The sequence below is a fragment of the Punica granatum genome, chromosome 8 (genome assembly GCF_007655135.1).
Source record: "Punica granatum isolate Tunisia-2019 chromosome 8, ASM765513v2, whole genome shotgun sequence".
Lineage (NCBI taxonomy): Eukaryota > Viridiplantae > Streptophyta > Magnoliopsida > Myrtales > Lythraceae > Punica > Punica granatum.
The window spans coordinates 1,545,861-1,560,304 of record NC_045134.1 but is presented as its reverse complement, the minus strand read 5'-3'; the positions used below and the strand labels follow the sequence as shown (position 1 = coordinate 1,560,304).

Below are 14,444 nucleotides of genomic sequence, written 5' to 3'. Positions count from 1 at the left end.
TATGATAAATTTTTCTGAATAATTGTATAAGATAAGGTAAGAATAAAAAATATATAATAAGATATAATATGAGATAAATATATAAAAAGGAAATAAAAAGTAAAGTGTGAGAGTACAGAAGGCATCCTGCTCGCCTAAGCATTCTAATATGGACCCATATATATATATATATATATAGTTATATCTCACCTATCAGAATAGTTGTCTCTACTTCATACGGGTAGAGTCGTTAATGTATTAATAAATTAGTATGTTATATAAAATTGAATTACTGTAATTAAAGAAAATATATCCAAAATAAATATTAAAGAAGAATTCTAATAACTTATTATTATTTTATGAGCAATTTTAATTTTTTTATTAAATAAATATACATACTTTAAAGAAATTAAGAATTATTAAAATTTATTTAATTAATTTTAATTATCAATATTAGTCTTATAAAAGTTAAATTAAATATTATTATTGTATGAGTAATTTTCATTTTTATTAAATAAATATACATAATTATAAAGAAATTAAGAATTATTAAACTTTACTTAATTAATTTTAATAATCATTATTAGCCTTGTAAAAGTTAAATTAAATAAATCTCTCATCTAAGTGATTAATCATTTTATCTAAAATTATTCAAATTTATAAAATTTAATATATGAAATATGAGTGAGAAAAATACAATTGCGATTATATAATATTAAAATTTTATAGACTCTATGATTATTAATCTTTTTTCATTAATTAAAGCTAGAAATTTTGTATTTTTTGTATTTTATAATTATTTCCTTATAAATTAGATTGATAATTGAGATAATGTCCACAAAATATTTCACGTGAATTATTTGTTTATGAGCTCTAAAATTAATATTATCTAACGTTGGTATGAAATTTATCATGTTAAAATTTATAAAGTATAAAAACATATAAATCAATATTAATAATTGTCTAATATCTAACGTTTCATGATAACTTTTTATAATTATTTTAAAAAAAAATCAGTGTAATGCATGGGTTCAATAGCCTAGTAATTAATATTTTCGTTGCCTTAGTTATATCTTAGTTAATAGTTAATGCTTTGGCTTATACCACCAACACGGTCGTCTAGTGGTTAAGCATCAAGCACTCCACTTGAATATTACGAATTCGAACCTCACTGAGGACGTAGAGCTTGCCACTATTTGGGTGTATTATGGAATGGCGGTGGCCGACCCATAATGCTTGTTCCAGTAGGACTTAGACTTAATTTACTAGTGTGTTGGTGGGGCTGTGGTGACCAAGTTGGGCTAAAGTCTCAGCGAGCTACGGCGAAAGGAACATTCCGTGGCAGTTAGGTTCTCTTAGTTAAGGCAGCCACAGCGAGCTAATAACCCAACCTAACCTTTTATTCAGAAAAAAAAAAGCTTTGGCTTATTCAGCTTTTAGATTATGCGTGTGCAAGTTATGACAATACACACGATTGATCACTTGCGTAAAAAAAAAAAGAAAAGGAAAATAGACATATCTTTCTTAAATAAAATATTTAGTAGACGTACCCGACTCAAGCAAGACATTTCTCTATATACAGATTGAGCTCCGTCTTCTTAAATTGACGGGGTTCGACATATATTTCCAAGAGTCCCTATCCGTATTTACGCCCGTCAAGAGAGGTTGCAAGAAATTTATCAATATAATCATATCGGATACTAAATTGGACTTTTGACTCCACCTTAGGCGTAGACGATGAAGAGTAATTTCAGGCGAAAATATAATATTATGTCAAGTAGAGAACATGGGGGCCGGGGTTAAGCTAATCAAGAGAGAAAGAGGGAGAAATAAAATCCAATGAGCTCAAATTGGAATTGACAACCAATAATCGAAGACATACCAAATTACGGGGAAGAAAAAAAACCCCTCAACCACTTCCACCACTCCAAAGACCCGGAGAAAATCCATGTTTGTGAAAACCCAAATTTTCCAACCTTGAAGAAAAATACGTCCCTTTTAATTTGGGTGTTGAAAAAGAAGTACGATTTTAACAACATGCATTCACCCCATTTACAAAGCTGAACTAAAATTAATTACATATATATATATATATATATGTATTCATATTAACTTATCAGATAAGTTCCACGCACATAAACGGCTATATATCACGTCCGAAAATCACGTGAATATATATCACGAATTCTGTAAGTTTAATGTATTATGATATTATTGAGATGTGAGAACTAATCAGCTAGATACCCTCGCGTCAAACGCTATTTGATGAGAAGCGAACTTCGGTCCGCAACTTGTGAGAGTGACAAGATTATTTTCCCTAAATGTTCGGTACACAACCATTCAATCGGCGTAGGAGCCATAGAATGTGGCGAAGACGGGTCGTGGCTAGCGAAGCTTATCTGTATATTACTATGTAATATTGTGTTAGAGGGAACAAGAAGTACTGTGGGCACATACATCACCAATGGAGAAGAATATTGGATGTGTCTGTGTGTGTGGTTGCATAGTTATGGATACATACAAGAGAGTAAGTGACCAACACCTACTTACATTTTGAATTTGTGAAACTATTACAATTAGACACCCAGCCCAAAATGTATACAGTATTCTTCCAAGGAAAAAAAAAAAACATAAAGTCCGTATAATATTTTTCAGAGTCAAGCCCCCCTGAAAATTCATAGCCCCTTGTAAAAGTTTGTACTGAACAAACATGTGGAGAGTTGTTCCATGTTCTTTGTTTACACATTATTTCAATACTGCACGAGGAAATTAAAACCCAACAGTGTAAATATATACACTTATATAGCAAAACATGTGCACATGCATGAAAAATATATATGCATGCACATGTGTTCAATTTACTAGTTATTTCTTTTTCTTTTTTTTGGGTGAACTGTTCGAATTATTTTTCACATTTTAAAGCTCGGTTCATTACGTGAAAACTACTTAACGGGCAAAGGACTTCTTTCTTCCCCCATCTTTGTCGTATACTTTCTTGCCAGTCGCATAATGGGTCAAGAGAATAATTTAAAAGAAAAAAGAAAAAAGAAGAAGAAAAACACAGAGATAGAGAGAGAGCAGATATAAGAGATGACCATGATAAACGACAAACCCTTCAAGGTTTAATGCAAATTAAAATTTTCGTTTACTTGAATGAACCAAAAAAAAAAAAACCAAGGTTTGCTTTCGTTTTCTTTTTCATTTTCCCTTGTCATATCAAAATAGTACTTGTCATAATTTTGTGATACTATCTTCAGCTCTCGATTGACTTGATAAAAACAATACACTATTCGGAAAATCTGTTAAAATTATGAGGGAAAAAAGAAAAAAAAAACTTTTAGATTATATCTTATTTATACATATTTACATATTGAGTAAAACAAATTTTTAGCATGAACATAATAATTACAACTCGACAATATAGTCAATTTTCGATTTAGGCCCACCAAATAGTTGCCTCTTTTTATTTTTTACGTACGAAGTAGACTTGTAATTTCTAAATTAAACAAATGATTTCAAACTCCAAAGAAATTAAAAATGAAATTAGGCTTCAGCTTAGCTCTTATATTTATGACGTCTATTATGACATCACTTCGCTTCTATATATAGGCCTCCATTTCTTCTTGTATCCAATCCAAAGCAGACCTTTTCTTCCCCTCTCTCCCCCTCCTTGGTTTCCTAATTCCCCCCTGAAACCTCTCTCCCCTAAGAAAATGGAAAACCCTACCACGAAAGCAACATCCCAAACTCCAGTCATAACCATTCCCAGCACTCCTCTCATCTCTTGCTCGACGTCTTCGTCCTCCTCGTCGCCGCGCCGTCAAACATCTTTGTCTCCGACCGCCACCCCCACCACCACTTCTCCACCTACACAGCCTCCTTCTCTGCAACCGGTGGTTCTCAGCCCATGTGCTGCCTGCAAGATTCTCCGCCGCCGCTGTGTCGACAAGTGCGTTTTGGCTCCATACTTCCCACCTACCGAACCTTACAAGTTCACCATTGCACACCGAGTTTTCGGTGCCAGCAACATTATCAAGTTCTTACAGGTGTGTATATATATATATATACATTGACCCTACCCTAGTATTGTAGATGTTTGGCACTTACTGGATCTATAATATCTTACACGCCAATTATATCTATATATAAACAAATTTGTTTGAACAACTAATTCTAATCAATTAGATATATATATTTCGCTCATGCCGTAAACTTTTCCTAACTAATAGGCATCATATTTCGAGTTCCAGTTTTGAGTGTGAAACCACCTATGAAATTTGGGACTGGATTAAATGAACTATAACTTTTTATTTTTTTATTTGACAATCATGGTTTATTTATGGGGCAATAATTATCTTTTCTTTTTTTTCTTTTTGCTTTGTTTAATTTCCTTTTGGCCGCTAGGAAGGTTTCTTTTGACGAGTGATTTTTGTCAAAAAGAGCCGCATTTAGATTTGATACCCGACTAGGCGGCACAGCTTTTTAAGTGACTTCTTTTTAACTTCAAAAGTGGCGCGCCAAATATTCTACCCGCAATTTTCCAAAAAAAATAAAAAATAATAAATAATAAATAAAGCAATCTATCTAGATGTGTGTACTGTGTTTGTCTACATAAAGATCACTTCAAAAAAAAAATTTACAACTTCCAAGTATGAACAAAGCTCCTGGCTGATTTTGGGTAAGAGCAATCAAACTAAGACTATTGACTATGTATATCAAAGCTATACAGTTGAATCTAAATATATATAATTAATTAGATCGATGCAAGCCATATTATAGGATAACAATCGGTGTAGTGTAACGTATTGAGTGACGTGAATTTTACATTTCAGGAACTTCCAGAGTCTCAGAGAGCGGATGCAGTGAGCAGTATGGTATATGAGGCAAATGCGAGGCTCCGAGACCCAGTGTATGGTTGCGCCGGCTCCATATGCCATCTCCAGAAGCAAGTGAGCGAGCTCCAAGCACAGCTTGCCAAGTCACAGGCCGAGCTGCTTAATTTGCAAGCTCAGCACACCAATCTGGTCGCCCTAATCTGCATGGAGATGTCCGGGAAGTACAATAATTCTTCTCAAGAACCCAACGTTGACCAACTCCTTGACATGAGCTGCTTCTTGGATGACAACGTTTCGAGCTCTACATGGGAGTCGCTTTGGGCATGACCGGTCAAGCTGATGGGCTGGCGCCCTCTCGATCAGATCATTAACTATATCAAGATTGACCTCAAAACCTGGTCGACATACCACGACAGTTTCAATCTATTGGACAATTAATATAGTATGGCAGGCATGAGCTTCTATTTGGTATCGATACACGGCTAATGGCTTATATATAGTCCCCCTTTGATTTCATCAAGTGTAGATCCAATTTGGCATGGAATTGCTTTTCTAGACTGGGGAATCAACGATCGCAGATGTAATGATGAAAGGAACTAATAGTTACATTAGGAATATATACTTGAGATATATATATATATATATATATGTTACATATAGTATATATATTGTAGAACTTCCCCCATGGAAAAAGGAAAAGAGTATGGCGGGAGATAATGATATTTTGTAGTGTGATCTTTGGCTTTGGAAAAAGTAATGAAGGTGTTATCCATCTTATACATCACAATTGAGCAAAATTAATGAAGTAAAACGTTATATATGAAATCAAATTATTAATTTATAATTAATTTAATTGTGGAGTCTTTTGTCAAGGGTTAGCTACTCGACGGATGTACGTCTCTTTCTTCAGTCTTCTCTTCTTAGCTAACTCTCCACTACAATTCGTATTATACTTTACTTTTTGGATAGAGATTTGACAGATTGACCGTTAATTTCTTTTTAGTCTCTAGCTAGTCTTTTATTTTTTATTTTGTTTTTTTTGGTGCTATCCTGATCTATTCTATTTTTTTATAAGTTTGCCTTCTTTTGACATCGAATCTTATAAGTTTTATTTTTGACTTTTTCAATCCTAAATGTTTACTCCTTTAGACATTTATGATCCAAATCGTGACTGACCGTTAACTAGTAATAACGTGAAAGAAAACGATGTTAAATCTTTTCCCCTTATATTTAAAATACTTACGTGAAAATTAAAGAAAGTGCGACGATTGTCTCAAAAGTTTTTCATTTTTTGGAACTTGAGTTCTAAAAGTTCATTTTGGAAAAAAAAAACTCCTAAATCGTTTTAAAAAGTGACAGTTTTGGTTTATTTCATATTGGCCGTTAATGGGCGATGATGTGGCTTTAATGACATGAAAAAGGTTATAGGTAACCATTAATATGGTACATTTGGAGTAACCATCGCATGACACTTTAGAAAATTCTTAAAGATTAAAAAAATAAAAATTAGAAAAAAATATTTTAAAAACTAAATAAGATTAACTAAAATTAAATAAAAAGTAGAAAAAATTCCAAAAAATTAATTTAAAAATAAAAGTTTTAGAAAAATAGAAGAAAATTAAAAAAAATTACATAACTCAATTAAATTTACAGAAAAGGGCGAGGTCGTCGAAGGCTCTGGCCCCCTTACGGATCCTTCAGTCCTCGCCCCTTTTTAATTTTATGTAGTTTTTCTTCTATTTTAGAAAATTTTGAAATTTTAAAAAACTTTTTAATTTTTTTAAAGTTTTTCAAAAAATCATTTTCTTTTATTTTTTTAAATTAGAATTTTTTTTCTTATTTTATTTAATTTTGGTTAATTTTATTCAATTTTTAGATATTTTTACTTTTTATGTTTTAAAAAAAAATCTTTAAGATGGTTGGTCCACGTGTACCATATTAATGGCTAGCCGTAACCATTTTCACGTCATTAAGTCAATATCATCGCCTGTTAATGGCCGATACAGAATGAATCAAAACTGTCACTTTTTGAAACGATTTAGAATTGTTTTTTACAAAATTGAATTTATACGACTCAAGTTCCAAAAATGGAAAACTTTTAGGATCGTCGTTGTTATTCTTTTAATTTTTACATAGATATTTTAAATACGAGCGGAAAAAATCTAATGCCATTTACATTTACGTCAGCATCGGTTAACGGTCAGTCACAATTTGGACCATAAGCGTCTAAAGAAGCAAATGTTTAAAATTGGAAAAGTTAAAATGAAATTTACAAGACTTGATGTCAAAAAATGGTAAATTTAAAGGATCATTTCTATAATTTTTTCGTTTTTATTTTGTATCCTTTTGGGGTTCTTAGGGTCAAAGCTTTTTATCTAATTAATCTTGTTGGGGGAAGTGGTGTTCCATGTGGAGGTTCGAATTGAGAAGGATAGATGTTTGCACAAAGCTAGTTTGAATTTGAAAGAGGTAACCTTGTCCCTATCGATCGACATGTGATACACATTAAACGTACGGATGAGCTATATATGTTAAGAGTGTGAAACATAGCTAGCAAATTATTTTTTTCGATGTAAATCCCGATATATGAAAGTCCAATTGGACCCCGATTAATCTAGTTGAACCGAATCGATCTACTAAAGGATAAAGTTCTCCCAACGTGCATTTTCTGCATTCACAAGAACTCGAATTCGAGATCTTGCTTAAATGAAATGATTCTCAAATCGCTTGAACCAATTCGGGTCAGTAAACATAGCTCGCTAATTTGGTAGTATGTGTGATGGTCTCCCCTCCAGTATTGAACCTACATAGTTGCAGCTCGCACTTTTTAACCGGGTCTGGAACGGGCAAGATCGAGGACACGTCGAAGGAACCAAGGGATAATATCAGAGGTGCAAGCGGCAGGTGGGCTGCGTTATGTTATTGTATCAATTATACTTTCTTTTGTTCTATGTGATATCTGAACATGATATATTAAATTCAACCAATAAGAGGGTATACATCCAATAACTCCTCAATATATGTATGCAAAGTGGGAAAAGAGACGACAATAAAGCTTTCGGCTATATATATACATACACATGTAGAGAGAACGCCCCCAAGGCCAAGCGAATTAAATCTGCGGAGATAAAAGGGCACAAAATAATCGATGTGAGTTGACTTGAGCGATTCAATACTTGTTCCACTTAAATAAAGTCCGGGTTTAAGTTTTTATGAATGTAAAAAATTTATGTTGAAAAAGTTTTATCTTTTAGTAGGCTGATCTGACTCGATTAAATTAATCGATACCTAATTAAACTTATTAATATCAGGGTTCACAACCCAAAAAAAAGGAAAAAAAGCAGGGAGATATATATATATATATATATATATGAATGCATCACAAGTCTTGTCTAGAAAAGTCCTCAATTAGTTTTTATAATAATTATTTCCCTTAAAAAAAAAGATAAACCATCTATAAGTGCATCGATCAATAAAATTGATCGAAAGGCCCACCTATTTTGAATCTTTTGCTCATAAAATCTGACAGAACTTTCTCACAAATATTAGTGGAAACGCACATCACATGTATATATATATTTAATATTTTTCAATGTGCTATTTTTTAAGAAAATATAAACATAAATATAAATATGTAAATAAAATCTTGCCAGCGGGAGGCGCACTTTGTCCCTGCAAAGGTAGCATACAAATATATCATGATTCTGCATATGATATATATGAAGGGATAAAACGCGTTTTCGGTAAGACGTTGTGTTGTTGATGCATACCCCCTTTTCGTCGACCGTCAGTCTCGATGTCAGTCCACGTGCAATTTAATCTGCCCAATTTTGATCTTTATACTCCATCATCATGGAATGAGTTTATGCTAGTCTTCCCACTATTCATCCACACTCAATTTGATTTGTAAGTTATGTTTTTAAAACTTTTAATTTTAACTCTACTCACTACACAATAAAAATCAACAGTACAATTATTACTTTTTTTATTTTTTAATCATTTAATTCAATTATTAATAATAAATTTTAGCAACTATTCATCACTTTTTCACACTTTTTCTTATAATTCAACGACATAATTATTACAAACCAATTAAAATCAAAATTCAACTCTACTTAACTCTAAAACTAAACATACCATTAATTAATAGTTGATCATGCAAATCGAAACCCTTACTACTGTAACTTATTACGTGAGAGTAATTCTGCATGTATATATCCATATTGACGTTTCAAGATTTTTTGTTTTAAGTCATATAGAAGATTCCTGTGATAAAAAAAACCATAAACACTGACTATGTGACTAAGATGTCCGCGCAAGCAGGGGTGGAGCCAATGTTATGGCAGGGGGGCAATTGCCCTCCTGAACTTTGATTTTTTTCAATTTTATCCCAAAATTATGAGTTTTTTTTTATATAAATTAGTATTTTACCCTCTCTGAAATTTAAATTTTTTAAATTTTACCCCAAAAGTATGAGTTTGCCCCCCCGAATAGAAATCATAGCTTCGCCCCTGTGCGCAAGTGATTAGAATAGAACTAATTAATTGCTTCGCCTTAAAAGGACGGGAATCTTATTTAGTACGCAATACGTATGTAGTTGAATTGAATCATATAAGTGTTTGTATTATGGAAGAAAGAGAAATCAGACAAGTGATGTGATTTGCGTGATCCCTAGTGAGTTCCCTCTTCTTGAGGGTAAATACTCATCATTCACCCAGCCATATTTACTAGAAGGAATGGACCGAAAGGAGCTGGAGTAGCAGTCACTTCACTAGAACTTTTACGCTTTCAAAAAATTTACCTGTAATCCTTCAAATTTTAATGAAATTTTTTATCCGCCTCTCTCCAAACTCGAAAAAACTATCATATAGTTCGACTCCTCAAAAATTTATTCTTCCCGAACTCCAAACTTTAAGTCCGTCCCTGTTTAGCAAATATGGTTGTTGTTACTATTAGGGGTCAATTGTGCTCGTCAATTTCGAATGGCTCCAAACCCAAGGTCCCTAACTAGCTCTATACATATATATGGAAGGAGCACAAACACAGACGCACAGTACGTACACATATATAATGCCAAACTAATTTATATTCATCATTACATCGAGCTTCGCAATCTTACTTTGCTTTATTGGAATTTTCCCCAATAATCAATATAAGTAAAATAAAACAGGATATAAACACTTGCACATATAATATATAAGATTTGCATCTAGAGCATAAAATATAAATATTATACATTATCATTATGGGTCGATTCATGTTTATTTCTATAAAAAAAAATCGTAGATTTGAATTTTGTTAATAGAAAATATTCACGTAAGGAAAAATCTTACCATTAATGAGGAATTCAACTCAAACTGAATTAGTTGGAGTCCGTTAGATTTCTAAATATAAAGTGCATACAAAAAAAAGACTTTAAATTAGTTAAGATTATATTAAGCCATTTTTCTATACAACAATATGAATTTAATAATTGTAAAAAAAAAATCAATTTGGCCTGCAAATCCACATGTGTTTTTTCATTCATAGAAATACAAGAAATGATAAAAATACTAATAATATGAAAATGTTGAACATAATTTGCATAAAAATAAGTTCAATATAAAATTCTTAAAATGAAAATTCTTAAATATTCAATATTATTTTTTAAAATAATTTTTTAGCATGAGCAAATTTTTATTCCATTAATTCCTCACTTTTTGGACATATATGGAGTAAAATAATTATTCTAATTTATAATTATATGATAAATTTATGATCAATATTCAAATTTTAATATGTTTTATTTATATTAGATGCATTACTACATTTTTTTGTCCAGTACTAAATGGTTGAGTAAGTCATAAAATATATTTTCCAGTTAATTTCTCAAATTGTTAAAATAATTATTTTTTTGATTCTCCATTCTTTTATGTGAAAATAAAGTGATTAGCCTCCCGCAAATGAGAGTCCTCCATTCAATCTACAAGGCTTTCCACATAGAATTTTCGAGCATTCTCATTAACTCACTCTTTGATTCTCTATGATTTAATATGAACATAATTTTTCACAATTATTTCATTAATTTTTATGTTACATTTTCTATGAAAATACTTCTCTCATGCAAAAATCAGAATTGTGTTCCAATGGATTATTAAAAATTCGAACAACCGTTAGTGCCTGCGCAATGTGCGAGATTCAAGACTAGTTAAATAGTACTAAGCACGTTATTATAAGTAGAATGTACGACTTCATGGTGCGTATTTTTCGGATTCAATTGACAAGCAATATTGAAGAGACTTTTGTTTTCTTCTTGTCTACTTGTTCTTCCATTAATGAGTATATTGCGTGGATAGTACTGCTACATATACGATAGTAGCTATAGCTCGGTCATTATATTTCCTTTCCATTTTCCTCTCGAGCTTTTTTCTTTTTTAATTATTATAAAAGAGGTCCCTTGACCTAATATAAAGAAATAAAATAAAATAAAATAAAAAACTTAATAAAGAAAAACGTGTAATTTCAGTACGAGAATCAAACTTATGACCTCTAACTTACTAAGATGGTTGCGTCCTACACCCCTTTTATTCTCCCTACTCTTTTCAAATCCAAAATAATCTCTCTTTCCCATTATCTCTCTCTATATATGGATCATTAATTACAACTTTCAAGAAATTTCTATTAGATGAAATCACGGATATATCTTCAACTAATTGACTGAGACTAATTTGTTTAGGTATCAACAACTTGACTTGACCATGAGATGCTTCTCGTTTTTTTTTTGATTCGTCAAGTATATTGGAATCAGTACAAGAGAAAATAATTTTCCTCAAAATTGAGCAAAGTGACGTACACAGATGTATATATGTATACTTGTTTATTAATTCAAAGGATATAGTGAAATTAATTGTATGAGTTGTAACTGGTCGCATAAGACTGATTATCATGGATATTATATGTGTGAACTCTTTGAGGAGTTATATTTTCGCCCAATCTGTATTCATAAAGATTTTTACATGTCTCTATAATATACTTATATATATGAATGTATAACTTATGTCAATATCCGAAGGTCTTTTTCTGTTCTAATTTGACAAAATGAAAACTATGTTCTCACTTAAGATGAATCTGAAATTGATTAGTGCTGTTCCAACTTCGAATTGGTCCTAATTTTTCTAACTTGCAACATGGGATCCAAGAAGACGTTTGCTGACAAACATGTACTTCATGACCGAAAGGAAAAGAACATTTACATTAATTTAAGATATAGGGACTGTGGTCCCATCGAAACAATGGGGCTTGACGGTATAATGATAAAAAAAACAGGCCAAACGGGCTACAATTAAAATGCGAGTGTAAACCTAATTATTCCGTTTGGTCGATATCATCCATTGATATTGCAAATGTCAACTGATCGATGAAGTGGTTGGTCGCTGTTCTATATATACTATATAGCTATAATATTATACTTAGTCGAGAGAGCTGACTAAACAGAGCAAGATAAAAATGATATTAATAATTTACTATTATTAACAATAATATGATTCTTATAACAAATAATATTTTGGGAATGATGATCAGATATGTCTATGTTAGGTTTTGTATGAAGAGATCAAGAGGGGTCAACAACAGTGACCGCATTATTAATAGAGTTAGCAAATATTCGCAAGTTTGACTTCTGTGTGGATTCATCCATGCCATAAATGCATACATATATATATATATATGGTCTATATATAGATTTGATTTGCCAATGAAAATTAACTTTGCCTACCAGAAAAGATTATTAATAGCAATAATAATAATAATAATATTATAAATTAAGATATAGGAAATTGCAATGGGAACATTGGGACTATTTCTGCTGAGAAAAATTCAACATAGACAAAGTTAAACCTCGTATCTCCCATGTAGACTTTGCTATAATTGGTGTATTTTGGGTGATTGAGAAAACTGTAATATCTATTGAACATACTGGAACGTTGTATGGAGAAAATAGGAACCCACAAGACAAGCTAGAAATTTAATTAGTTCTTCCAATCGTTCCCGTTAAGTTTCTAAATTGGTAAGTCAATTTATTTGTTTGCAACTTTTTCTTCCTTGAATTTGTTATTAAAATCTAATTTCATGCTGACTGGCATTGATAGAGACAAGAAATTGATCCATGCTCACGGTCACTTGGCCCATTTGAAGGGTTAATTAGTTTCACATGGAGAATGCAACATTAGACTTCTCTTTCAATCTGCTAAAAAGCCTAAAATTGCCATCTCGATCGTCTTTTAAGGATTTTCCTCGTTGAATATATGTTATGTACAATGTTGTTGGGGTCTTGATCACGTGCAAGCCACGAGCCTTGCAGGTCACGAGCTTCGAGCTTCCACGAGCAACCTGCAAAGGGGTAGGATCGAGGAGAGTCTCGATCTCCCTCTCCGGTACTTAAATGAGAATATGTACATAAAAGTAATAAATTTAACTTAGGGTGTAGGGGTACCTGAAGAGGTATTTATAGAGATTGTAATAAATCTCCAATAGGATATCATAATGTGTTTCAAATATGCAATAGCACATAACAAGTAGAAATTCTTTCCAAATATAGAATTAGAGATATTATAACATATCATAAAGGTATTGATAGCACATTCTCGAATTTCAAAGATATATCAAAGATATCAATAGATACTTAGAGATAATTAAAGAGATATATCCTCATGATAAGATTTCATTACCAATTCGGATGTATTAAGGTGGGTCCAAGATGCCAAATCAAATATGGTGAATCGGGTCAATTTCCCGGTCTCCAACAAACGTCAAAGATCACATGTATTCTTTTGCGCATATTTTGAATAAATCAAAAGGTCGTAAAAATGAAAGACAATATGACTATCATGCAAGTTACCTATTTATTAATTTTCACCCGTCAAAAGCGAAAACATTTTTTTTTTCTAGAATTATTATCTGAAATGATTATTTGAGATTTTCTTTTTCCTTGATTTCTATCGATAGTTTATATTTTCTTTTCCTTTCTTTCTTTCACTTGACCTATTAAAATTTAAGCGGACTCCAGAAAACAAACGTCAAATTTACATATGAATTGCTTTTACCTGGTCAGCAATAGGTCCACAGTACCTTATTGTCTTATATGTACTCAAACATGAATTAATCCAGCCAACATTCTTCCAACATTGTATATATAAGTAAAACTTCAGTATTACTCTTTTCTTTTATTTTAATCTTTGAATTAATGTACATATTTTTTTGTTTAGGGCCCATCTCTACCTAATCATTGGAAAGATGAAGCAAAAGGATCAAGAATCTAAGAATTTGACCAATGTTTTTTTTATAATAATAATAACAACTAATTAATAAATTTTTTTGTGGTTAATATATTATGACAGAGAAATTTAATTTCCTCCCTCAATAATGCAGTTATTTTAAGGGCATTAGGCTTTGTAATTCAAAAAGGGTTAATACCTTAATATATAGGCAGATAGGATATCGACGATGACATTCCTCAACAGTAGGGTCCGCTAGACCGACTGGGACAAGACTATTGGAGGACTATGTCTGTGCTTCAACAAGGTCTTCCTGCAATTTTTGAAACCTTTAACGTCGATGATGTAATTAATTATTATTTTTTATCTTATCTCGAGC

At 31.8% G+C, this 14,444-nt stretch overlaps 1 protein-coding gene across 1 annotated transcript; it reads left to right on the top strand.

Annotated features, from left to right (window-relative positions):
* Positions 1-3,623: 3,623 nt before the first annotated feature.
* LOC116187071 (LOB domain-containing protein 1-like) lies at positions 3,624-5,598 on the top strand. Its single transcript, XM_031515659.1, has 2 exons — positions 3,624-4,025; positions 4,812-5,598. The coding sequence occupies exons 1-2, from the start codon at positions 3,693-3,695 to the stop codon at positions 5,139-5,141; spliced, it is 663 nt and encodes a 220-aa protein (XP_031371519.1). The 5' UTR covers positions 3,624-3,692; the 3' UTR covers positions 5,142-5,598.
* Positions 5,599-14,444: the final 8,846 nt, after the last annotated feature.